The sequence below is a fragment of the Oncorhynchus kisutch genome, linkage group LG13 (genome assembly GCF_002021735.2).
Source record: "Oncorhynchus kisutch isolate 150728-3 linkage group LG13, Okis_V2, whole genome shotgun sequence".
In the NCBI taxonomy this organism is placed as follows: Eukaryota; Metazoa; Chordata; class Actinopteri; order Salmoniformes; family Salmonidae; genus Oncorhynchus; species Oncorhynchus kisutch.
In genome coordinates this window covers 23,994,783-24,022,401 of record NC_034186.2, presented here as the reverse complement: position 1 = coordinate 24,022,401, position 27,619 = coordinate 23,994,783, and the positions used below count along the sequence as shown (strand labels likewise).

At 41.6% G+C, this 27,619-nt stretch overlaps 1 protein-coding gene across 1 annotated transcript; it reads right to left on the bottom strand.

The window, feature by feature from the left end:
* Nucleotides 1-27,094, bottom strand: LOC109902734 (regulator of G-protein signaling 5). The gene is made up of 5 exons (XM_020499340.2): nucleotides 26,887-27,094; nucleotides 24,541-24,654; nucleotides 23,271-23,332; nucleotides 2,173-2,339; nucleotides 1-2,063 (listed from the first exon to the last, which is right to left on the bottom strand). Exons 1-5 carry the CDS (start codon nucleotides 26,928-26,930, stop codon nucleotides 1,902-1,904), a joined length of 549 nt encoding a protein of 182 aa, XP_020354929.1. The 5' UTR covers nucleotides 26,931-27,094; the 3' UTR covers nucleotides 1-1,901.
* Nucleotides 27,095-27,619: the final 525 nt, after the last annotated feature.

The following is a 27,619-nucleotide window of genomic DNA, read 5'->3' as shown; positions in this document are numbered from 1 at the left end:
GTCAGATGTTTTCTCTTTTATGACAATGAAAAGACAGACCTCTCCTAGATACTCCTGGACCCCGGTGCTCTCTTGGCCACAACTCCCATTCATTCCAATGGGGTAGTCATGAATAACTTAATCAACACAAATACTACTAAATACTGGTAGATACTGTATTTACATAGAAAATAAATACATCTTCAGGAATTTAATGTATTGATGCCTTTTATGTGGGTGACTACAAATAATACATGCACAGACTGTATGAGTCAGATATTAACTTAGCACCACACAAGTCCTTACTGATGTTTTCATCAAGTGTTTTCACTAAAGGCATGACACCTTGGGCAATAGCAGTAGATTGGCCAATCTATGCAACTGGATACCCTTATCAATGCCACTTTAGAAACATGTTTTTTGTGTTGGTATTGTTACTAAACTTTAAATTACTATATGATATCAAGTGATTACAAAGTATGTGATCTAACATTTTGTCACTTTAGCTTCAAGTGAAAATAAATGGGAAAATCAGTTAATTAAAATGACCACAATTGTCAACCTCTGACCTGCAGTGTTGCAGAAAGTCAAATAAATCTGTATTGGGCAACAATAAGGACTTGAGTATTTGTGTAATAGTACTTCAATGATATGGCTATGACAGCTGCACTTCTTAAATACATAAAAACACAGAAGAGCATTATAAAAACACACTGTAAGGTAGTGATATATTATTGCTACATGGGACTGAGAGAACCTTTGCATAACCAAAGACCTCCACCCTCAAAACCATATACTTCTCTGACTATAAAAGGTGTGAAGGCTAGTTATTATAGTGAATGGTTAGTGACAAACAGAAATGCTGAAAGCTGTATTGAAATACCAAATAAGATTAGTTAGTCAATAATGGAGTGCATATCTTTCTCTTCGGTTAGGTTAGTAAAGTCCCTAAACATTAAAATGTTGTTGTATTGCGTGTGTCCTTTCCTCATCTCCTTTGCTTCATGACCATCTGTAGGTAAAATGAATGGCTGAAATGACCTAAGATGGAATAATTTATGCCTACTTAGTTCAAATGGGTAAAAAATAATTATCTGGAGAAAATACTGAGTTATTTTCTTTTCTGAGATCCATCCCTACTTGGTTTTCCCATTTTAGCAACTTACAACGCAGTGGCCCGTGAACCACTGAACAAACTGCCTACCACTGATCCCAAGGATGGCCTGAGAGCATGTTGGAGCCAACTCACAGCTACTCAAGACACTTGGTCTCTATATCTGTTGTTTTTAAACTGTTTATCACTTGGCTGTGTGAACGCTAGTGTGGCCAAGTCCCTCACCCGTTCTCCCCTATTTAGAACACTTGATGGGTACTGAATGTGTCACTAAGAGTCTCAAGGCAGAGGTCAGATTGTTCTCTACAGAAACTCTGAAAGCCACTTCAGTTTTCTTTCTGGGAAAGCTATGATGTACAAATATGGTGTGTCTATTTGTCTGTCTAGGATCTTCCTTTTTATTTAGACTATGGGACAAAATGATTGCGAGAGATTTTATCTGCAATATTTATGACCTTTGGTAAATCTTCCCAAGAGATTGTGATTTTCCAATGTATTTGTTTAAATCACTGTTTAATTGATTGGTGGTTTGTTTGTCTCTCATTGAACAAATACTGTCATAATGCATGTTCCACACTCTACTTTTTGAATTGACATGTGACATTTTGATTGGCTGCAGGTAGATAAGACAAATATAGAAGTAATTTGAAATATAGATTTAAGTTGGTATAGAATAAGATAAATCTTTATGATGGCCCTTAGTTATCATAACTGCAGTCTCGCTTGTGTCAATTGCATCAAATTATTTAAAAAAGGCCTAATTCCATCCAATTGGTTTGGAATTGACCCTTATTCTGTGATCATCTCGTTATTTGACCAGCTCCTGGTACTGCTCAGATCTCAGGAAGCGGCCAAAGGAGTCCTTCTCCATCAGAGCATAAATTCTCTTCTGGGCCAGGTCAAAGGTCACAGGGGAAAGATCAACCAGGTTCCTCAGGGTCACATCCTTGGTGTAATGATCAATGTTCACCTGGAGGGAGGAAGAGAGAGCAAGAAAGAGACACAGAAAGGCAGGCAAAGGTAAGTCTGGGCTTCCACAACAAATACAACCACAGATTTGATGACACATTTTCTGTCACCTCTCTGGGTCCCTCGGTCTGGATGAAGTCCTCATAGATCTTCCTGGCCTTCACAGCCATCTTCATGGGAGACTTGGTCTTCTTGAAGTCCTCGCAGGCCACCCAGAACTCAATGTTCTCCTCACTGAATTCAGAGCGCAGGAAGCTACGGAACATAGCCAGGCCACCTTGGAGATAAAGAGATAGATGGAGAAAGAGAGAGAGAACAAGTGGTCCCATATTTTCCTGCCACACAGAGAGCATTGCGCCAATCCTCTAACATCTCCCATGAGACCTGAATTCCAGAGACAAACTGCCACTGTGCCTCTGTTTTAAACTGTTAGATGATGTGATAGGACTAGCTCCGATAGCTTATGTGGTTGGTACAGTAGCACAGTGTTTACAACAGCAGAGTTTAGGTTGGATTCTTACATGGCCCGCTAATCCTCAATATATGTTGCTGTGAGTCATTTTGTATAAAAGTGTTTGCTGAATTGAGAACATTATACTGGGCCTGACTATATATAAATAAATAACCAGCATCCTGATTCAGCCACTTCACTTTATTTATTTCCATCAAATGTGATTGTTTGATGGTTAGTTCTTGGAGCTCCTCATCTGTGTCAAATGTTCTTTAGTGTACACTTTAAAATAAAGGTTAGTTGTTGCTTGTGGGTCCCAGGCAGAATTCCCACATTGAATGTGAAAAGAAAGTGTACATGTATCATTGCCACACAGGAAGCACTTCATGTCTAAATTAAAATGGCGGCCATAAACACTTTCAAGAGAAGTTTTGGAGAACAAACAAATTATTTTTTTAAACTCAAACTGCAAAACAAACATTAGGAAATTATTTGTTTTGTTAACCACACACTCCAATGTCACAAACTAAAATTTATACAATTTAGCAAATGAAGGAACACTCAGGTAGTGGTTCAAAGGTCCTACGTTCATTTAGATTTTGGCGCCAGAGGGGCAATGGGGAAACTGAGGAACCAATAATTGGAAACCTGTTTGAGAAAGCAATTTAGCTAGCGGATGTGAGGAAATCAATTATTTGACACATTGTACATGACTTGGTGGTTACGTTTTTCTCTAGCTAGCTAGTTAAATAACTACGCTAACCTAAATGCTAGCTAGCTAGCTAACATTTTCTGATATCCCTAGAGGGCTAGAGTTTGAAGTGTAGCTAGCTAGCTAGGTTGCCTGAATGCAAGGTAGTAGCTTGAGCCCTTCAAGTAGTCTTGAGTCAAATGAGGAGGTAGCTAGCTACCTAGATATTTCACAGCCTCCCAGCATTCCTGTTGTTAGTTGCCTTTTGCCAGAGTACCTGTTTTGTAAAAGTTGTGTGTGTGCGCGGGTGCCTTCATGGCCTTCCGGCAGGACGCCAATATTATGAATGAGTGTGAATTGTGAATTAAATGAAGTTCCTTTATGAACGAGTTCTGATTATGATTGTTTGCTTAACACTAATATGTGATTAAGAATTTTGAAATAGGCCTATGCCTTTTGCATTTAACACCAGTTACAGTATGTGGCTTATTTGTCATTTCGAAAGTGGTATGTCCCAGGGAGGGGCAGAGAGAATTTAAATTCCTGGTTTTGGTTTCTTTGGCAGAGTGATCTTGGTAGTTGTAAGGGGAGGCTTCTGTAAGCCTGGTATAACCCCAACCTGAGTCTTTATGGAATAGACAGGTTGCCTGCAAGGCATTTCTTTTCATTTAAGTAAATGTAAATTGTATTATTTTGTAAATATTTCAGATTGTGGGTCTAGACCACAATCGTCACCTGAACGTAAAAGCATAGCTTCTGCAACAGAACAGCCTGCCTCCTGCAAGATTTCTGCCCCTACGACTACTAGTTCCCTATTTTACAATATTGCTTTTATTACAGGATTTGGGTTTTCCATTTATATTTTGAGGTTGAACTTTAGCACGTTTAGCACGTAGGGTGCACCGATTGGTGTCCCCTCGTCAGTCAGTATGTGTTATACCTGTGCTAGTTGCCATCTCGTTAGTAGGAAGGTGTTTCACCTGTGTTGGCCCAGGTGCTATTCAGGAGTGGCTGGCCGAGTGCTCCAGTTGAGCATGAGAGATGTTGGGGAGAGCTGCACTTTATGTCAGCTGTGATGCGATTTCAAGCACACCTTATTTAAGTTTGAAAGAAGCCAGAGTTTTGGTGTTTCCCATGTTTGTTTTGCTCCATATTGTTTTCACTCTCTATCCTAAGTGATGTGGCTGTATGAGTGTTTGCAGTAATACAGTAGAACATTTGGTTGAGAATAAATATAGAACATTGAACAACACCTATTTAAACCCCATGAGGGAAACTCAGGGGGAATCCACATTAACTGTAATATTAATGTCAAAGTTCTTCATTAGATAATCAGAGCACAGCAGTTTCCAGTTCCCGGGTAATTAATCACTTTAATTTTGAGCTGAGCTCTATCTGGGGATGTTACAATAACATCCCTAACCTCTCATAGCTTCATAGCTGCTCTACAAGCTATGAGTTTTGCTGGAGAGGAGACTGATGGGGCTGCTCAGAGAAGTTGCACCACTGGGTTAATCTGATGGTTGTGTGTGTGTGTGTGTTTAGGCTACTACCATACACTAAGATCAAAGCATGTGGTACCATTACAACCCACAAAATCATGTACTTATGTACGTAAGCACTGTACATATCTGATCCCAGATGAATATATGATTTACACATGTACAGTGCATTCGGCAAGTATTCAGACCCACTTTTTCCACATTTTGTTACATTACAGCCTTACTCTAAAATTGATTAAATAAATGTTTTTCCTCATCAATCTACACACAATCTACACCCCATAATGACAAAGTGAAAACAGGTTTTTAGGAAGTTTTACAAATGTAATATAATGTATGCATACAGGTATATATATATATATTATTTCCATAAGCATTCAGACCCTTAGCTTTGAGACTCAAAATTGAGCTCAGGTGCATCCTGTTTCCATTGATCATCCTTGAGATGTTTCTACAACTTAATTGGAGTCCACCTGTGGTAAATGCAATTGATTCGACATGATTTGGAAAGGCACACACCGGTCTATATAAGGTCCCACAGTCTACAGTGCATGTCAGAGCAAAAACCAAGCCATGAGGTCGAAGGAAGCCTCCGTAGAGCTCCAAGACAGGATTGTGTCAAGGCACAGTGGCCTCCATAATTTCTAAATGGAAGATGTTTGGAACCACATAAACTCTTCCTACAGCTGGCCGCCCGGCCAAACTGAGCAATCGGGGAGAAGGGCCTTGGTCAGGGAGGTGACTTAGAACCCGATGGTCACTCTGACAGAGCTCCAGAGGTCCTCTGTGGAGATGGGAGAAACTTCCAGAAGGACAACCATCTCTGCAGCACTCCACCAATCAGGCCTTTATGGTAGAGTGGCCAAATGGAAGGCACTCCTCTGTAAAAGGCACATGACATCCCACTTGGAGTTTTCCACATGGCACCTAATGGACTCTCAGACCATGTGAAACAAGATTGTCTGGTCTGATGAAACCAATATTGAGTTCTTTGGCCTGAATGCCAAGCATCACTTCTGGAGGATACCTGGCACCATCCCTACGGTGAAGCATGGTGGTGGCTACATCATGCTGTGGGGATATTTTTGAGTGGGGGGGACTGGGAGACTTGTCAGGATCGAGGGAAAGATGGAAGTACAGAGAGATCCTTGATGAAAACCTGCTCCAGAGAGCTCAGGAGAGAGAATAGAGTAGATGTCACGGGTCAAAATTTTGATTGATGACCCTATGTGAACCTATGTGAACTCTATGTGAACCCTATGTAGTGATGACGTGTGCATGTCTTCTGGTCAGGCAAGCCTGGTTAGGTGGGGGCTATGGGGTGAGTAAGGGTCCATTTGACAGGCCGTTAATGATTGATGACCCAAGCCTGATAGACAAGCCTGGTTAGGTGGGGGCTATGGGGTGAGTAAGGGTCCCTTTGACAGGCCGTTAATGATTGATGACCCAAGCCTGATTTATGACCCTATGTAATGATTTATGACCCTATGTCATGTAGAAGGGTGCATGCCCTGGGTTGAGTAAGTGACCATGTGTCAGGTCAACCTGTTACTGTTTCTCACGGTTTGGGTTGGTTAAGGCCCCTTATAAAGCCGCTGAACAATACCTGTTTAAGACTGTACATGATAACCCCCCTGAATATTAAACAAAAATGACACCTATGCCAATTTTAGGGATGTTATGCTCGGCTTGTCATGAACCCAGTGACCAAAGCCTTGAAGAAGTTCTGTGTGAAGCTCCAGAATGTTTTAAAGGATTTTTGGGGACGAGTGAGGGCCACATGTCTTACATATTCCACCCGGAGGATTCTACGGTAAAGATATTCACAGACCGTGGACCCAAACCCCTTTATCCTGCAAAACCTGGGAGTTTTCCCCCGGCTCTGGGGATGAGAGAATGGCTAAACATCAGGCTGGCTCTTTGTAAAATTGAACAGGTCCTAAGTGTTACAAATGTGCCAGGATATGCGTTGGAAGAACAGGTCTGCGGCCGCAGTGATCTCAAGGCTCTAAGAATTGCTTCAAGGGACTATAGCCCTGACAACAAAGTGACAATTTTAGCCTGTGACCTTTATGATAAGGCTAATGCTACAAAGTCTGTCAATTCTCCGGTAGCTTCCAGAGCCCGCAAACATGTAAACTTTTTTATTCCTGTGTTTAGTTTTAAATGGGTGGATTATCCAATTTTCATAACACTTATGAATAAGCTGGACATTCTCTTCCAAAATGGGGAACAGTTAAAGCGCTGGGCGAGGCTTTCCTTGAGACAGAGTCAAGACCAAAAGGCCCGACGGCGGATCTACCCCTGGAGTGAAAACTTACCATGTGTTGATGGACATAGCAAGAGAGCCTTGCCTTTTGAGGGTGAACTCGACACGGACAATGGCGGTTGGTTGCATAAGCTCCCAGGATCTGTAAGAAAGGCATCGTAAAATACCTTAAGAATGTAACGATATAAAATGTATGTACTAAATATTTTGAATGAAATAAATGGTTTTAAAATCAGAATCTCACCACGTTATGAACTCTCGCGTTTGTTCACTCTTAGCGCAGTCTGTCCCTGAGAAAAATCTTGCGGAAAAAGCCATGTGCGCGCGCATGTGCGTGAGGGAGTTTTCTGTAGTGGCTGTGTGTGTGTGTGTGTGTGTGTGTGTGTGTTTCAAAAACAGAAAAAGGGGGGCGGGTTGTTTGTTAAAAAAATACCCATGCATGCCTGGTGGGTCGTTTGAAACCAAGGTTTACACTAGCCTGCAAAACAGATGCCTACCCCCCAACAATAATATTGTGTCTTACGACTCCTAATCTTAAAGGCCTTTCATAAAACTATTTTTTTTAGGTGGGCTAAAAAGTCATTCATCCCAGCGATGTCGAGAACAACACACCCCCATGCATCTAGGTGCTAGCACCCCGGAGATTTTAGAAGCTCCAAAAGGATCCTAATGTTTAGACACACCCAATACCATGTGTTTGAAATGTGTCAAATATACCATGGGCGGGGGTATAGCCCGAAAAAAACGACAAACCCCAAATGCTATGTAAAAAAATCATTCAGGGGTTTTTCTCTAGGTCGTAGGGTACAAAAGCGCTAGAAACCATGGGCAATGTTAGCAGCGTTTTAGTTCCGATGCAAACAGCACCTACAGAAACTCCAAGAATCGTTATCGGACTGAAGCGTTAAAAAAGATAATCGGGGAAAACAGTCTAATGGATCTATCGCAAGGTGAGTTCTTGAAATAAATCTTTATTAGATTTGATTGTTGTGGGGAATTGTTTGAAAAGCGTGGGATGTTATAGAAATATTAAACAATCATTAGGATCAGTATGCTTACCGTATAACAAGGCAATATTAGCTAAAGTGATTATAGCTTTAATATTGTCGAATGTTTTATAGATTCTGAAGCATTCACGCAGATACTCCGAGGTATAACTGAGCTCGAACCATCCAATGGGGCTCCGAAACAAAGTGCCTACAAACAAACGCCTGCCCTGAATTGTCAACGTAAGTAAGCTCCAAGAATTCCATACATAAAAATATTTATACCTTAAAAACAAAAAGTGTGGGCATCTTATATTAAAAGTTATTTTATATGTTTACAGAGGACCTAAAGCCTAGAAGGTTAAACGATGCCCTATGGAGCCTGAACGGTTTCTGCGAAGCATATGACTACGAGACAATTCTGCCCTACTCCCAGGATGTATTTACACAAAAGCAGCGAACAGAGACTTTAAACGGCAGGTCAACTCCCCTTGGCCAGGACAACGTTGTCCCCCATATTTCTAAACACCAAAGGATAATTAGTGCTCAGATCCACAGTTCCGCTTCACCCGAACAATTCTACTTGGCCGATATTCACGAGACGTCGTTCCAAGGACTAGGTATGAATCAATTATATATTATTATTTATATATATTATTATTTTAATATTTATATATTTTTTTTATGCCGGAATATGTTAAAACAAGGCCTAATGCTGTTTTTTTGTTTGTTTGTTTTTTTCAGGCTCCCCATCTACCGGACCTGCAGATGTTGTAATACAGGTTGAACAAAGACAACAGCCCCTGGTTTCAGAGCTTCTTCAGAACAGCCCTCGTCAAAAAAGCCGAGGTATTTAATTAATGTATTGTTAATATATAGGCTTATATCTGAAATGTATTTGGCCTTTTTAACATATTTTAGGGTTAATAACCTATTTGTGTATGTATTATTTTTATTTCAGACTCCTCACCGGCTTATGAACACAACGCACAAACATCGGAGGATGCCCAGACAAGCATCCCCGAGGAGGCTCCAAAGACACCAGCGAAACCTGATGATGTCAAAGATTTAAATGACATTTCTGAGGTAGACGATTTGATGTTCTGTGAAGCTGCCAACCTTCTTGAATCGGCCAATTCTGTGGGGGAAACAGCAGATTCTGAAATAGACCAAGAACGTTTTTTCAAAGCGTTTACCCTGGGTTTAAAATCACGAAAGGCTCTACTCCAGAGGCGCATGTGTATTCTACTCGAGCATCAATACAATCAGGATGTGTCATTCTGGCGTAGCGAGCTACCCCGTATGTTAAAAAACATTAGGGCTAAAACAAGCAAATACCGCCGTTAAAAAACACACATGTAAACACACACACACACACACATCCTTAATTAGACAGATGGCGCCCCCTATAGACCAAAGTGAGACAATTGAAACCCTCTTAGACAGGATCCCTACAGAGCTCCAAGATATAGTTAACCATATGAATGATTCGGGGGTAATTGACATAATGACAATAGATGAAAATCTATTATCCCAGATTCCCTCCGAACTCATAGACATTATTACACGTATGAATGAGTCAGGGCCTTCCGAGGAAAACATGTTAACACAGATTCCCGAAACCATCATATCTCTAATTACCCAGCTTAACGCGAGCCCTAGGTTTAATTCGGCCCCACAGACACCTCTAAGACAGCCTTTAACAACATTGTCCGAAGAGTCTGAAAGTCAATATGATGTTTTTGAACAGTTGGACAAATGTCTAGCAAATCTGGAGGGGGGCGGTCTTGAGATCAGTGTACAGAACGAGAGCGCTAGGTTTAATTCGGCACCCCAGACACCTATAAATCAGCCTTTAACACCAATGTCCGAAGAGTCTGAAACCCAATACGATGTTTTTGAACAGTTGGACAATTGCCTAGTAAATCTGGAGGGGGGAGGTCTTGATCGAAGTGTACATGTTTTGCGTCGAAATAAATTCAACAATATTGAGGTTCGCCAGTTTTTCAATTTCGCATGGGGGGGTCAGATTCGGGAATATGCTGTGTTTTACGTAATGCTTATGGACACTTTGAATGAACTGTTAGCGAGGATTAGAGATTATAGCGAACCTAGGGATCTCTTACAGTTGGAAATTTGTGGAGACAGTCTACAGAGCAAGGTATCGCTTATTTTACAGAATGGTGAAGCAGAGCTTGAACAATTTGTTAAACTGCTAGAACGCCTTGTACAGTCAAATTTAAACGTGCTAGCAGATAGGACCCTCGAACTTGTAGTACAATTAGTACGCCAACCACAAGGGGGCGGGGGTCAGAGACGAAAGCTCGAGAGTTTAATGCAGTCCGAAATCATAAGCAATAAAAGGGCCTATCTCATAAACGTTCACAATCCAGGTAATAAGCTATGTTTTGCCATAGGTTTGGCCCACTTACTCAGCCCAGGATGTACGGATCAAGCCGCGTTACATAAAGCTCGAGAGCTACAAACTGCGGTGGGTCTCGGTATACAGGATGCTGTGGCTTTCTCAGACATAGTCAAATTTGAAAACTTTCTGAACATCAAGATTGTGGTTTTGTACCACAGTAGGGCTAATGACGCTCTCCTCAAGTTCCAAAATATACCCGAACCACATCCTAAGACTATGTACTTTTATGTGCAAAATGAGCATTACTATGCCGTAACTAACATCACAGCCTTTTTAGGCGCGCCATATGTCTGTCCAGCCTGTCATACCGGCTACACACGCATGGGGGGGCACTCGTGCCGTTACAACTGTTCAGTATGTCTGGATAAACATTGCCCTATGCAGCCGCTAAACTTGACCCCCTGTGCGGATTGTCACCGCACATGTCGTTCGGCCTACTGTTACGAAAAACACAAAACTGAAACATGGCATCCCAAGGCATGTAAATCTGTAAGCAGTTGTGACATTAACAAGAAATGTCCAAAATGTCATTGCAATTACAACCTTAAAATAGATAGCCCTAAACCTCATGTTTGTGGAATTATACACTGCCCAATCTGTAAAGGTCCTTTGAAAAGCAGAGACGCGGAAGCGGTTCAAGAAGTAACACATGAGTGTTACATTCAGCCCTTGGCTGAAGATGAACATACAGAGAAATATGTGTTTTATGATTTTGAGACAACTCAGCAATCAGGGGTTCATTTGCCTATTTTTGTGTCAACCATGACTTTCAAGGGTGAAAAATGGTCGGCCGAGGGACCCGATTGTGCCCGACTCTTTCTAAAACATTTTAGAAAAGCCCAGTACAGAAACTTCACGTTTATAGCTCACAATGCTAGGGCCTATGACTCCTATCTGCTTCTGAACCCTTTGATACAGCAAGGCGTGGCACCCAGTGTCATAGCTCAAGGGAGTAAAATATTATGCTTTGTTGACCCCGCCTTCAAACAGAGATACATTGACAGCTTAAGCTTCTTACCCATGAGATTGGCTCAAATGCCAGAGGCCTTGGGTTTTGAAAACTCTGTCAAAGGCTATTTCCCTCATTTCTTCACATCTGAGGAGAATCTACATTATATAGGATCTTATCCAGCCCCCGAAATGTACGGGTGTGATCAAATGTCTCCCAAAGAGCGTGAGAGATTCATGACATGGTACGAGACCGTAAGACATGGCACTTTTGATTTCCATAAAGAGATGGAATCATACTGTGACAATGACGTTGTTATACTTCGTGAAGGATGCCTCAGATTCAGAGAAGAGGTAATCAAAGATGCGGGCATTGACCCCTGGAGCTGTACAACTATTGCATCAGCGTGCATGAAAACCTATCGTACACACTATCTAACTCCTGAATCTATAGCTATCCCATCGCCAGACAACTACCGACGCCAATTCAAGGCCTACTCTAGTGGTTCCATTCAATGGTTGGAGTACTTGGCCCAGGATAAAGATATTTTTATCCAACATGCTTTGAATCGGGGGGAGAAGGCTTTTGGGCCTTACCATGTAGATGGATACACACAGATTGACGGGGTTGAGACAGTGTATGAGTACAACGGTTGTTTCTTCCACGGTTGTAAATTATGCTTTGTCCCCCACACCTTGTGTGTCCTAACCCAAAAGACTTTTGGGGAAATGTACCAAGAGTTTCAAGACAAACTGAATTCTTTAAAGGCTACTTACGGGTTAAAAGTTGTGGTTTTGTGGGAGCACGAATGGACAGCCCTCAAAAAGGTAGATCCTAGTGTTAAGGCCTTCCTTACCCATTATGACCCTCCAGAGCCCCTGGAACCGCGACAGGCCTTGTTTGGAGGCCGGACCAATGCTTTGACATTGCGTTATGTAGCTCAACCCGACGAGACAATAGGCTATGTAGATTTTACATCCCTATATCCTCATGTAATGAGTTCCTCATTCTATCCTATAGGGCATCCTGAAATTATTCACAGCGACTTTGACGAACCCCAAAATTATTTTGGTTTAATCAAAGCGACTGTCTACCCTCCTAGGGGGCTGTTTATACCTGTGTTGCCTTACAAGGGTCCTAAAGGAAAACTTTTCTTTCCCCTTTGTCGCACATGCTGTGAAAACCACAACCAGGAAAACCCCTGTGATCACACAGATCAAGAAAGAGCCCTGACCGGTGTATGGGTCACTGTAGAATTCTCTAAGGCTTTAGAGAAGGGGTATCGTGTGGCCAAAATCTTTGAAGTGTGGAACTTTTCCAGGAAATCAGACACACTTTTTAAAGAGTACATCAAAACCTTCTTGAGATGCAAGCAGATGGCTTCAGGCTATCCTGCATCGGTCACAGATCAAGAAAGTAAAGACCAGTACATTCAAGACTACCATGACAGAGAAGGCATACTTCTTGACCCTGACAGAATAGAGGTCAACAAAACCAAAAGAAATGTGTCGAAATTGTACTTGAACTCCCTTTGGGGGAAATTAGCGCAGAGATGCAATATGCTAACAACTTCGATCATTAAAGACCCCGAAGAATTTTTGGAATTTGTTTTTTCGGACCAATACGAAATTTCACATTTTTCCTTCTTGAGTCAAGACATTGCCTTGGTGCAATGGAGGCGCCACCAAAAGTGGGTTCTACCCCCGGGTAATGTAAATGTGTTTCTTGCAGCATTTACCACAGCCTATGGCCGCCTTGAACTGTACACCCTCATGGAACAGCTTCAGAGGCGGGTTCTTTACCACGACACAGACTCTGTGGTCTATGTAAGCAAACCGGGGGATTGGACCCCCCCACTTAGCAACTATCTTGGGGGTTTAACGAGTGAACTCGAAGAGGGTGACCATATTACAGAATGGTCCTCATGTGGTCCAAAAAGCTATGCTTTTAGGACTAAAGCCAATCACGTGGTGTTGAAAGCCAAAGGCGTGACTCAAAACTATGAAAATGCACCGCGTGTAAACTTGGAATCAATCACGCGCTTGGTCGAGGGGTTCGTAAAGGACAAGAATAGTGACTTGGAGATTTTGAGCTCCTACAACAAAATAGTGAGGGATAAAAAGGGGTTCCATCTAAGAAACGCACCACTCACTAAAAGATTCAGGGTAGTCTATGACAAGAGACAGCTATTGCCTGACGGTACCACATTGCCCTTTGGCTACTGACTTATGCTACAAGCCCCAGTGTGTCTTAAAGCTTAAGATATTATGACTGCTGTCGAGGGTTTTGACCCCCGGCTACAATTGCCTTTTTCAGCATTAATTGCCGGCCCTTCAAACAGTGGCAAAACTTTTTTTGTAAAAAGTATTTTAGAGAATTCTGAACATGTGTTATCTCAAAAGCCTGACAATATTGTATGGTGTTATTCATGTTACCAACCTCTGTATGATGAATTATTGAAGACAATAAAAATCAAGTTTGTTGAAGGAATACCCGATTCTCTGTCTGATGATGAACTTCTCCCCCCACATGTAAATAATCTGCTGGTTTTGGACGATATGCTATTTGCTGGTAGCGAACACCCTGAAATTGCACGAGCTTTTACCCAATATACTCATCATAGAAACCTGTCCGTGCTTTACTTGGTCCAGAATGTGTTTCACCAAGGTAAAAATAGTCGGACCATTAGCTTGAATGCCAACTACATGGTATTGTTTAAAAATCCTAGAGACAAACTGCAAATTAGCACTCTAGCTCAGCAGATGTACCCTGGACGGAAATCATACTTTATGGAGAGCTATGAGGACGCTACCAAAGAGCCATTTTCTTATTTAATCGTGGATTTAAAAGCAAATACTCCAGAACACCTTAGGCTACGTACAGGGCTGTTTCCGGGGGAGAGGCCTGCTGCATACCTTCCTAAAAAGTAAACGCTATGTCTCTGCGTTTAAAAAGAAACCTCCCCCTCTTGAGAAGGCTAGTAGGTTCTACAGCTAAAGAACGGAAGGCCATCTTGGGTCGCTGTTCTTCAGATCTCATATTAGCCCTATGTGAGATTGCTTTGAATCTTCTCAAAGGACGCATTCCACTCACCCTGAACCAATTGAAAAAATTAAGGAGACAAAAGACAGCGATCAAACTCTTTGCCAATAAAAGGGCCAGTCTTCAAAAGAAAAGACATAGTATACAACAGTCTGGGGGTTTTCTTCTACCTTTACTCAGTATAGCCGTGCCCTTCATCACCAGCCTTATTGCGGCCAGACGTGGTGGTTGAACACGTGGGTGTGATGGCCACTAAAATGTACTTGGTGCCTCAACAAGAGTTGGATAGACTTAAAAAACAAATGCAGGGTCCTGAAGATATCAGACAAACAGCGGAAAATGATTTGGATACGGCCATGAAGGATGTTTTGAACCGAAAAGGATTGAACCCCTATGATAAGATTCAAAAATACACAAACCTAATGCAAAGGTATTTGACTCGGGTAAAGCAAGGGGAGAGAGAGACTAACCATTTAACCCTTTCCCTACCGGACCCTTTAACAGATGTCGAACCTAACGATAGCCATGCCCCTGTAAGGCCTGTACCGTCGATCTTACCTAGTGGAGATAATATGTCGGGTGAAGCTCAAATGCCATTTGAAGATAAAGTTATGCATGACCTACTGACACATGTGCCTTTACGTAACAGGAAGAATGTTAAATACATTATGAACAAGATAAAAGACTCAAAGGGGATAGCTGCTTGGAACGACTCTGGAGAGTTTATCCTTCAGGGCTCTGTGGTTAGGGGGTCCCATATGCAGGACTTGCTTAAAAGTACCACGGCTGCCCACAAGGTTGCTGATGACCGAAGGCCTCCCGGCTGGCGTCAGTTTCTTAAGGCCCTGGCAATCCTCAACATCCCCCTCTCCGGTGTACCCAACCATAAGCTTCGTCAACAGATTCAAGCTTTAAAACAAAAGCCTTCAACGAGATACAGCACCCCTAAAGATGCCCCAACGACACCGGCCCCATATGAAAGCGATGATGCTAACTCATTTACTCCCATGAACGTCTCAGGACCTTTTCCTAAACCCGATCTCTCGGCGTGGTTAGACTTTTGAAAATGACTTTTGAATGACTATGATTAAATTCAATAAATTTTTTATTTGAAAAATAAGCAAGTTAACATTTGTGGCATTCTTGAAACATATGACGTGAGCATACGCCTTGATTACGCGTTCTTAAAGGACACACATTTGAACACTTTTGATATTTTCTAACAAAACAAGATACAAGGTTATCATTACTTCTTAAATCATCCTTATAAAGAGACATAACATCTTCAAAAGAAACTCCCCGGGCTCTTTGGCACAGGTAAAATACACAGTGGTGACCGCATGTAGTGGAAAGGTTATCTTGCACTTGTTTGATGTTGTAGTAGATCTTTGTACCGTTTAGGGTCAAAAAATCTTTAATAGATTTAGGGAAATGTGAAAAACCGGGGGGAAAGCCATAGGAATCAAAAAAAGTTGAGATTTTTCGTCCACCTTCCTGTTCTAATGTCATAGCTAGCCAATGTTCACCAGGCATGTGTTTAGGATGGGTATTGACAATAAACATTGCAGGCCTCTCAGACCATATCTCCATAGGTAATTCATCACAAGCCAACACTCCACAAAATTGTTTTCCAATCAAGCGGCTCATGAGCCCGTCCAACTCTTGGGTATTCATGTCTTTGTTCAAAGGTCCTTAATAATAATCCACTAAGACCTGTCTTCGGGCATTCACTTCCAAGATTGAATCAGAGCATGCGTAAACAATCATGCTAACTGTACAGGCTAAAGGTGTACGGAAACGCATTTCCAGCCTGAGGTTACCTTGGGACACCACAGACAGATTTCCTGAGGTGTCATCATCAGGTGATAAATTGAAAGCATACAATGTGTAACCCTCTGCAAAATCATTTCTGTCAATAGGTAAAGAGAGATCTTTTAGATGTCGCCCTGTAGCCAGGAATAGATTGTAAAATTCTCGCACAGATATGTTGTTATTAAATTGTGGTTGGAAAGCCTTCGCCGGAACCTGACGTCCGTCCTGACAGAGCGCTACATACTCTGCATTGAAGTGCTGAAAATTAAAGGGGTTTTTATCTAAACTGCCCGTATTAGAGGCGTGATCAACCAGACCTATAACCACATATCTAGGTAAAGGGCCTAGAAATAGGTTTTCTTGACTGCAGATTCTACTGTCCACAGGTATGCTAAAGGTTTTCATGGTAATTCTTTGGAGAGGGTAAAGGGCATTTCCTTTCATCAAAGCATGTGAGTGACCCAGGCGCACGGCCGGAGATACAGATACTTTTTTAATAAAAAGGGTTGCCCCCAACACTTTCAAACTAAAATCCCCGTCTTGGGGAGACATCAGGCAAAAATCATCCTTGGCCCTGGTTAATTTTAATCTTAAATCAACCGAATTTAAGAGTAACCGTTCTTGAAAGAAAATGTCAGAGTGTATAGGGCCTAGCAAATGAAACTCTCGAGATTCGGCGCAGTAGCGAGCTCGTGCCGCTAGTCCTTTGTTTGCACCGGTGGAAGGGTCTGTCGATTCCATAGAGGCTCCTGCAGTATCCTTGCTAAACAGCCCGGCGCTAAATTGGGTTTTGAGAGTGTCTTCGGAGTAGTTTAGTAAACACTCCATGATGGCTCTATAAGGGTATGTAGCGCTGCTTTGACTGATTAGGCGTTCACCCAAAGTCACATCAACTTGGGAGAAAATGGTGGCCAAGGGGTAATTAATGAGACTCACTTTGGCATCGTCTGCAATATTAGACCCATCTCTTTTGGTCACTTTTAGACGTAAATGCACCAAGGTGTTGTTGAGGTCCAGATAGTTGTCACCATGGCCTGGTATGAAAAATTCGATAGGCCCGTTATCGGTAATAGCAGAGAGAGGGGCTATCTCCACATAACTGGATCTATCTATTGAATGCTGCGTTAACGGTGCCGTGAAAAGATCAAGTTCTGTCTTTATAGCTTCAGAGGACATTCGATGTAAAAGAGCCATGTCACTTATTCTTTTAGAAAATACTTCCTAGTATTCTTTTAGCCTGTTTTGGTACAGACCTCCTCACTTTACCCCGTCTTTGACTTACTGAGGTTCTTTTAACAGTTAACCGACGCTTTTTAGGTGCAGGTCTACGCCTTAAACCAGGGGGTCTCTTTTTTGGCCTTCGAGACAATATCATAAGCCCCGAGCCTTCTTGATGCTCCACCTCTGGTGACGCCCTTCGGGTCATAGCATTGGCTACAACCTCACTTACTATATTTTTAGCCGCTGATTTTAAATGTGGTTTGGCTATGCTGAAGCCTCTCTTCATAAACGGTAAAACCATCCTGAAGAGGTTACGGAATATACCTCCTATCCCCGAACCATACATTGTCGGCGCTCCATGATATCCTGGTAGTCCATTACCCACTTGATCCACATAGTATGAAACATAACGGTTAGGGTCGAGCTGATGGTGCTCCATAACCCTTTTATTTGTATTATGTTTATAAATATAATACAGCTATTATATATGTAGAGAGGTTTTGGTGGGTCTAAAGTGGAGTTTTACAATCGTTTTACCATAAGTAAATTCAATGTTTTCGTTCTGATCCGTTTTAAGCTCAACCAGAATGTTTTCAATATAGTTCTTGCTGACATGTACGTAGTGCGGCTTGTCATAATTGACAGTGACGATGTCCCCATCCTTGCCGTCTATATGAACTGTTCGCAGGAGGGGCACACAGCTGTCTCCGACCCTTTGATAGGTTATGATGTCGGTATAGACAAATATGTTGTAAAAGCCTGCATGTATATCCGCAGGGAATGGGAATAATTTATCGTTCACATACGTCCATTTATTGGGACCCATCCCCAACATGTAGGATAAATTACCGCTGGTCTTTATACCTCCGTTAGCAGGCCCTGAGATTTGTATCCTTTTATGGATTGGATTGTAGAATAGGAATATTTCCATCTTGTTCAGGGTTAGGTGTTCATTCAACTCTGAGACGATCCTGTCGACGGTTCTATAGAAACCTTTTTTAAGCTTAATAAGTTTCGCAGGTTCCGAGAACCTTTTGCAATAAAAATCACGGTCCTTAGCTTTGATATTATACCAACTATGGGGGTATGTAATCTCGCTGAGACCTACTTCCCAAGCCTCTGATAACTCTATAGGCTTTGGAAAATAGGTTGTATACTTCGAACTCTGATTATTACGATATATCTGTGCCGACGCATTACTGGGGAGAGTCAGGTAGAAGCCGCTGTGTTCCATGATGCCCAACTGTGTACACGCGAATGATGCGCTAGTTATCATGACTAGGGGTTTAAATTAACCCCCGTTGCCTCCACCACATCCTGCTCCAATACCCAACTGTTGAACTTTTGAGGCCAGTTTTTCCAGCGGACCAGCAACCATTTTTTACCCTTTTCTCTCTTCTGATCTAGAATCTCCTCCACGTGAAAGACTTTGTCTTTACCCAACTGGACCTTCTGTAATTCCTTCTCATAAAAAGATCCCTCTATAAGATCCCCGTCATAATCTTTTAATTTGTAGACCGGCGGAATGCGTGGCAGACATTCGGTAACGGTAAACAACTCCGAGCTAAAGCCTTGTTCGTATTTTTTGTCGAAAACACCCCTCAACTTTGATATACGCACCAAGTCACCCACTAGGAATTTAAAAGTCATTTTTTTCTTACGGCGAAGTGGGAACAAACCATACATATTTTTAAAGACTTGAAAAGAGTTTTCCGAAGAGACCTCCGAGGGCTTCATACGTATAGTCTTATGGTAGCTGTGGTTGTAACCGTTTACTAAATCCTGAACTATGTCTGTATATCGGTTGGTGTTGTGAGCTGTAAAATAGCGCCACATCCGCTCTTTCAAAGTCCTATTAAAGCGTTCCACAACCGAAGCTTTCAAATCAGAGCCTGTAGCAAAATGTACTATATTATACTTATTCATTAGCTTCTGAAATGTTTGATTAAAAAATTCTTTTCCGCCATCCGTCTGCACTTTCTTGGGGGCGCCTCCTGCCTTCAAGATCGATTCAAAGGCCCTGGTCACCTCTGCCCCGCTCTTATTTTTTAACACCCTTACATAGGCTAATTTAGAGAAAATATCTATAACCGTTAGCATGTAGCGATTTCCATCATTTTTATCGGCAAGGGACTGCATGTCACATAGATCCGCCTGAAATTGGGATAATGGATGCGTAGAAAAAACTCTATTTCTTGGAAAATGTTTTCTTACAGGTTTATGTAGAGTGTAGGCATCTTGCTCTGATAACCATTCATTCACTTTAGCATCGCTTAACAGACTACCTGTTTCTTCGACTATAGCTCTCTGTAAACGCTCTTTACCCCCATAAGACCCGGGGTTAGAGGGATTATAATATATGTTTTTCAACAGCTGCTCAGCCATCCTTCTTGCCTCTCTGAGGTACAATAACTGTAATGAGCCACTTTCATATAACGACAACATTTCAGTTTGTGAATTTTTATTTTAAGAATGCAACAATTATTACGTATACAGACAATTCAGGATTTGTTGCAAGATACAAGTCCCCGTTTTCTCAACAATCACAGCATGCAACACCCTGTATATATTGTTTAGATTTACAGGTTTGTTTCGCTGAATTTTTAAAACACACACGTCTGATATATAAGTATATAAACAACAAATATGATACACATTCACATTAAAGGGTGGTTCAAACAAATAATGTAAAATCTTAGCCAAAGTTATTTCTAGTTCTTCAGAATCCTCAACAAGCCTTGATACCATATGTGCCCATTGTAAACTCTCGCCCGTATGTCGGACATGTTTCATGATTTGCTCCATTTTTAACACACGCTCTACAATAACCCCTGTATTGTGGGTTGTGTAGAACTTTACATTGTTCACTTTATTTTCAATAATCTGATGCATAACATTTGTAAGGTCTCTCAAAAGAAAAAATGTATTTATTCGCTCAAACATCGTAGACACATAGTTACCCATAGCTCTAAATAAACAAAATGTCACTCGGTCTCTTGGGATTTATTGAGCCAGAAAAGCATCACATCAGCCATCACAGCTTCCCTGTATTTGTTGTCGTCCACCAGGGTGTGTCGGATTTCTTTGAGTTTCTCATGGATGAAGAGGGCCTCCTTCAGTTCATGTAGGAAGGCTTCGGTTACCCCGTAAACTCTAGGGATAGACGGCGCAATACCCATAGACTCCAGGGCGATGACCAGCGCTGGTATAAAACGGCAGGACCACAGTCTTTTCACCAGCTCCTCAAAATGATTGAAAAAGTAGTATCTAGGAGGGTCGTAGAGGCAAGGATGACGACGCTGGCTGGGATGATTGATCTCACAGCCGATGCATTTTTCTCGTATATATTCGCCAATCACCACGTTTAAAAGTGTAGCTACAGAGGCCTTGATTGTATCCACAAAAACAGTACTGGCCACCCCATCAAACACATCCTCAGGCTGGGTAAATGTCGGGGGTGTCACGGGTCTTGCCAGGGGTGCGTAGAGTGTAGGGCTTCGTGGCATAGAGTCTTTAGTGTCGGGCCCCCATGACGTAGTGGCTTCCTCGTAGATGGTCTGGAGATCCATGGTGTATGCTGAAATGAAGAACTGGCTGCTTTTTTTCTTTTTATTGTAGAACAAGGCCCTTGGGTATCTGGGGGGGCGGGGTTAAAGCATCCGCTTACTTAGTTTTCTTCTGACGCTGTATCTTCTTGAGGCTCTTTTGCATCGTAATCTTTACGATTCGTATATATTATGCACTTCTTTAAATGAACAAGGCTCTGACGCTGTTGGCTCTGTACAAAGAGAGCATCCAACGGTTGCAACATTTTCAATTCCAGTACATCCCAACTGTTAAAAGGAATAAGCAGACGCAGTCGGGTATCCCCAGTCAGGCCACCACCCCTAAGTTTGTGGTTTCGGATTGCCTCGGTGCCGATATAGAACTCCACGCTGCCGCACGGTCGGCCATTCTTTCTTTGTATTTTCACCCTGTGAAATATTTGTCCTGAGGAGTCCGGGGTACCTTCCCAACGGGTCTCGTGGCCCGTGAACACACTATACCCCTTGGTGATAAGGCTCAGTTCAGGACACACAACCTTGCGAAAAACCGACCAGTCTTCAACACCATATTCCAAGCCTACAGTCTGGTCTGTATATTCTTCTCCTTCATCTACCGTATAGAGGGTCACTCTACAGGCCAGGTAATCAAACCGATACCCCCACTGCTGGCCATTAGACATCAACACTTGATCTGTCAGAGCATTTGCTGGCGGTATTTGGGTTCTATACACATTTAAAAAACGTTTTTTTGGCGCATCATATATTGCTGGTTGATACTTTGCCCTTGCTCTATGGGCAACCCGAAGGCCTGTTTCAGTTGTTACAGTCATCACTGCTTTGGTACCGATCCCAAATTCCATGGTTATTCTTAAGATCTTGTGCACTCTTAAACAGGTATTGTTCAGCGGCTTTATAAGGGGCCTTAACCAACCCAAACCGTGAGAAACAGTAACAGGTTGACCTGACACATGGTCACTTACTCAACCCAGGGCATGCACCCTTCTACATGACATAGGGTCATAAATCATTACATAGGGTCATAAAATCAGGCTTGGGTCATCAATCATTAACGGCCTGTCAAAGGGACCCTTACTCACCCCATAGCCCCCACCTAACCAGGCTTGTCTATCAGGCTTGGGTCATCAATCATTAAAGGCCTGTCAAATGGACCCTTACTCACCCCATAGCCCCCACCTAACCAGGCTTGCCTGACCAGAAGACATGCACACGTCATCACTACATAGGGTTCACATAGAGTTCACATAGGTTCACATAGGGTCATCAATCAAAATTTTGACCCGTGACATCTACTTTATTCTCTCTCTCAGGAGCTCAGACTGTGGTGAAGGTTCACCTTCCAACAGGACAACAACCCTAAGCACACTGCCAAGACAATGCAGGAGTGACCTGAATGTCCTTGAGTGACCCAGCCAGAGCCCGGACTTGAACCCAATCAAGACCTGAAAATAGCTGTACAGCGACGCTTCCCATCCAACCTGACAAGGCTTGAGAGGATCTGCAGAGAAGAATGGCAGAAACTCCCCAAACACTGCTTGTAGCGTTATAACCAAGAAGACCCAAGGCTGTAATTGCTGCCAAAGGTGCTTCAACAAAGTACTGAGTAAATGGTCTATTTTTATACATTTTCCAAAAATTCTTAAACATTATGGGGTATTGTGTGTAGATTGATGAGGGGGGAAAATAACTATTATTTTGTCTTAATCAATTTTAAAATAAGTTTGTAATGTAACGAAATGTAGAAAAAGTCAATGGGTCAGAATAGTTACAGAATGCACTGTATGTTATGAGTAAGGAGAGATTCCTGGCATTCTCACACACACACACACACACACACACACACACACACACACACACACACACACACACACACACACACACACACACACACACACACACACACACACACACACACACACACACAGGAGGAATGCACCACACTGGAACGTTTAGACCAGGCCTTTGAGGAAGGCATATTTTCCAGCAGTTTCATTTTAGACGCAGGTTTAATTTATTACACAATATAGACATTATGCCCACAGATGGATTATGAAATGTTACTTCTCTGGATCTGGATAACAAGAGTGAATACCATCAAAGTTACTGTAATCAATACCATCAGTTACTGTAATCTTATACTAGTCTGTCTGCTCTGTATTTGGCATGACTCGTAAAGTTTAATATGATGGGGTGAAGAAACATATCGTTTTACACAAGACCTCATGGCTTTTCGTAAGGACTTATTTGTTGTGTGTGTGTGTTTGTGTGCGCATGCCTGTAGATCTGGGCATACTCACAACTGTTGGTCAGCACATGGTCCAGGGACTCACGCCACTGAGAAGCCTCCTCAGGAATGGGCCTGTACAACACACAAACACAATACAACACCCACATATTATAGTCAATCACCGTAAACTTGATTTAACATGAGACAAGCAAATGAGCACTGTCAGTCCTTACTAACCAAAGAAGGACTTATCTACTGGAAAGCCCAAACAATATTAGCCTTTGATTGGACTATATTTCCTGCCTATTCATCTTCACCAAGTCAGCCCATTATCAGAAGGCCATGTTGTTAACAGCTGGATTCAGAGAATCCCACCTGGAGTGTTTTAACCCCAGGGTCAGAAGTTTGTCACTCACAGCCTCTTCATACTGCTCCATGTAAGGTCATTGAGGTCCTTGATTGCCCTCCCTCTAACACACGCACACACGCACGCGCACACGCACACGCACACGCACACGCACACACACACTAGCCAGAGAGAGAGCCCTTCAGCATCTCATCTTTATTGATGGCTGTTCTACTGAGCTAGTGGGGGAAATAGCTTGCAACATCCATTATGTAAGAGGTTCCGCAATTAAGTGGAAGACACAGCCGCAGTATGCAATGCTTTTATGGTCAATTTGGAGATGATTTAACATGTAAACATCACTGTGACACTTCACAGGATGTTCTCTCCACCTCATTCTCTCTCCCCTGCATTCTCTTTCTCCTCTTCCTTCAACACTCACTTTCTGTAATCATGCATACAACTGATTATTTCCCTGTAGAAGGTAGTGCATGATAAACTGTAGAGACTGAACACATATAGTACAGTATATACATTTTTGTGATAAACAACCATTATCTTGGTCTGGTCAGTTCCAGTGCCTGGGACGGAGATGTCTCAACCTTTGAACTCTTCATTTGATACAGTACATGCAATGGTCTCTGTCCATGCACGGCTATCAATTATGAGGCTAACTTGCATACTGACATTCCACAGGCATGGAGACAGGCTCTCCCTCTCTTTCTAAGTCAGATCTGGAGATGAAAGCCAAGCAGTAAATCATGGAAGCAATTTACAATTGTCTATTTGACACTGTTTGAAGTAGAGTAAGGCCTAAACGTTTCACTCCTTTGAGAAGCACTTGAAGTAAAATGATCACTTGAAAATGTACTGAATCTGAGTCAGGGATATAACTGACAGACCATGTTGCGATAAGGTGTGTTCACGCACTCACGCGAGAGAGAATGCATTCCTGTTAATCTTTGTGTGTGCGAGGACTGTCTGTGCTACTCACTTCTGAAGCTTCTCTGGCTTCTTCTCTTGTTTCTCTGGGTATGGGATGATCAGGTCAATGCCATTCTCAGGTTTCTGGAGGAGAACCCCCAACTTAGACTTGATCTCTTTAGCCCTAAGAAAGGAAAGTCATGAGGAAATAAGGCCATTTAGGAGGATGCTGTAATGTTTTAAATGGCACACATTCATGAATTAGAACAGTATAACAACACTAGTAATGACTTTGGCTAATGCAGATTGTATTCAGAAAAAGTGAGACACAGATAGCTATAACTAATCAATCAAGTTCAATATAATACAAGTTGAACAGCAATCAGCAACAGAGCAAAATACATACCAAACCTCAAAAAGGAGGGACTATCATAAACTAGGCCTTCACATTCATTTATTTGGATCTTAAATGTACCCTTTCAGACCCAGGATAATACAAACACATCCTCAGATGAATCAGACCCATTAGTAGAGGTCCTGTGATGTAGCCTTTGTTTTCAATGGCACAGTGTCAGGAGTTAGATTACACTATAATGTAATCATAACATATAAAAGGGCTAAAAGGTTATGTCATTTTTATAATATAACTTTCATTTTAATCTTCAATCAGCTTATTATGTTAACTATTAATCATAATAATCAAAAGACCCACTTCTAAGCCATCTCAAACTTAAAGAGAGTGTCCACAATATTTTGTGGACACAATAACACACTAACAATTTTACTTGCCATTTGCAAAAAGGCAATAATCAAACACATTTTTTTTTACAAAGAGGACATTTAAGTGAGTAAACCAAAAATACTTTGAATAGAATACCCACCTTTATCATTATCTACTGCTCCCATTACTCAGGTTAGAAAAACAGCACAGACAACAAAACAAAGTCTGATCAATAATTTATGACGTGGTGAGCCTCAAGTAGTTGATTCCTCTTTGTTACTTTCATCGATCCATGTAGTCAGCGATCAATAGATGGGCTCAACTAAAACCCCAGCCACACATGCAGACACACGTGCAGCCTCTTGTTAGCAAGACAGACCTTGTGGTTCCTGACGTAGTTGGATGACACCCAACTACATCTACACTCTTAGAAAAAAGTGTTCCAAAAGGGTTCTTTGGCTGTCCCCATAGGAGGAACCCTTTTTAGTTCCAGATATAACCCTTTTTGGTTCCAGGTAGAATATTTTGGGTTCCACGTAGAACCCTCTGGTGAAAGGGTTCTACATGGAACCCAATAGGGTTCTACCTGGAACCAAAAAGGGTTCTTCAAAGGGCTCTCCAATGGGGACTGCCAAAGAACCCTTTTAGGTTCTAGATAGCACCATTTTTCTAAACTTTCAATCAATTCCCTGGTTTTCCAGAAATCCTGGTTGGAGGATTCCAGATATCCTGCTTATTCCCTCCTATCTCTGGGATCTTTCAAATGCAATTTCTGGAAATCCCAGGAATTTATTGAAAGTTCCAGGAATTTTCAACCCTAACTACGACAGACCACACATTTCCATGGGTTTCTACAGAATATTCATTCTAACCAGAGCTGTAATTAAGAGATTGCCCAGGAGTTCAGGGCATTGACGTTTTAAATCAGGATAGCCCACATGAAGAAGAAAATAATGTTTTACGATTTTTAGACGTGTTAGTAGCATTGGTCTAGGTAACTTTTTTTTAGGAAATCTCCAAGTAACGATGTGTAATTAAAAAATAAATCCCCCATGAAAAGGATAATATTCTGCATCTTAAATTGTGGGTTTTTGATCAACTGGTAACTGTTCTAATTGTTTGACTGATGAGCGGCTTTCAGGGAATGCCTGTTTGAAAAACAGTTATTTATGAACTTCCTACTATTTCAGAAAAATACTTCTCCAGATAATAGTCTGATTTAGGAAATCCATAACTCAATATAGAAGTATACATCACATGCATGAATATTATATTAATCATCCCATTAAACCTGAACAGGGCAGTTCAATATATCATACTGATTCAGCTTTCCCATTTGGCTGCTTATGCTGTTTTTATAAATTCATGACCAGAGGATGACAAAGAGCAGATAGTGAACCTCTGTTTTGCTTTTCAGCTTGGCTAAATATTCCTGTCTTGCATGTGGATGCAATTGACCTGCAGCTGAGTTGGTGCTGCAAATGGGAATACAGTCAGCATAATGCTATCCTTCAGGTATTAAGATCATGAAACAATACCTTTTATATCTGCAACTGGAAATGTGTAACTTTTTGGACAGTTAAAAATGTTTGATCAAGTATTTACATCAACTTTAAACTTTCCACTTCCATACTAAAACATCTCAGCATTTTTACAAAATGAGAAAAAAAAAGCATACTGCTTTTGGCATCTCACCTTATCCGACATGTTTGGGGCAACGCAGCTAATCCTTTACACATTTTATGAAGTTTTCCTTTTTGATGTTTTGTTGAGTGAGTCCACCACCGTAAGATTCAGAGTCCCTTTTCTTTTTTACTTTGTCCTTCAGCACTCTTGGGGAGTTTATATACAGAGAGCATATTGGCTTTGGGACAAGAGCATTAGCCAATGAAACGGATGTCTGCGACTGCAGGCATAGGAGTCAGGGTCGACTGCATGAGAAGTGGTCTGCTAGAACTGGTATGGCTGGAAGTAGAGGTTAATCCCTAACCACAGATTTGTGATCAGATGCCTACATTTACAAAGATAAAATAGTTGCACTGAACTCAGCCACTGATCAAGTGGTGAAAGATACATTTGTTAAGTAATTTATTAGATAAATACATGCTAGTAGATACCCATAGACTTCCATTCATTGTGCTAACTCTATTAGAATTGGCTCGAGGAATTACCTCTAACTTCCTTCATACTGGACACAGAGACATGAAAAGTATATCCACGAGTTCATCAGACTCATTGCCAAAATCCGAAAGTATCCCTTTTATTAACACGCAAATCAAGATCACTTTAGTAAAACTTTATTTAAATGGTCCTTAATAACAAAAAGGCATTTATATATTGTGTTCACCATTTATTAATAGTTACTCCCACATTTATAAACCATTTACTAATCATTAGTAAAGTATTTTTGCAGTCCCTAATCTAAAGT

Excerpts from the sequence above, each read along its gene's own strand:
- LOC109902734 (XM_020499340.2), bottom strand. The coding sequence starts at position 26,930 with ATGTGTAAAGGATTAGCTGCGTTGCCCCAAACATGTCGGATAAG. Across the intron at positions 24,655-26,886 it reads CCCCAAACATGTCGGATAAG|GGCTAAAGAGATCAAGTCTA; the intron begins GTGAGATGCCAA and ends TTCCTTTCTTAG. Across the intron at positions 2,340-23,270 it reads CCATGTGCTGACCAACAGTT|GTGGCCTGGCTATGTTCCGT; the intron begins GTGAGTATGCCC and ends TTTATCTCCAAG.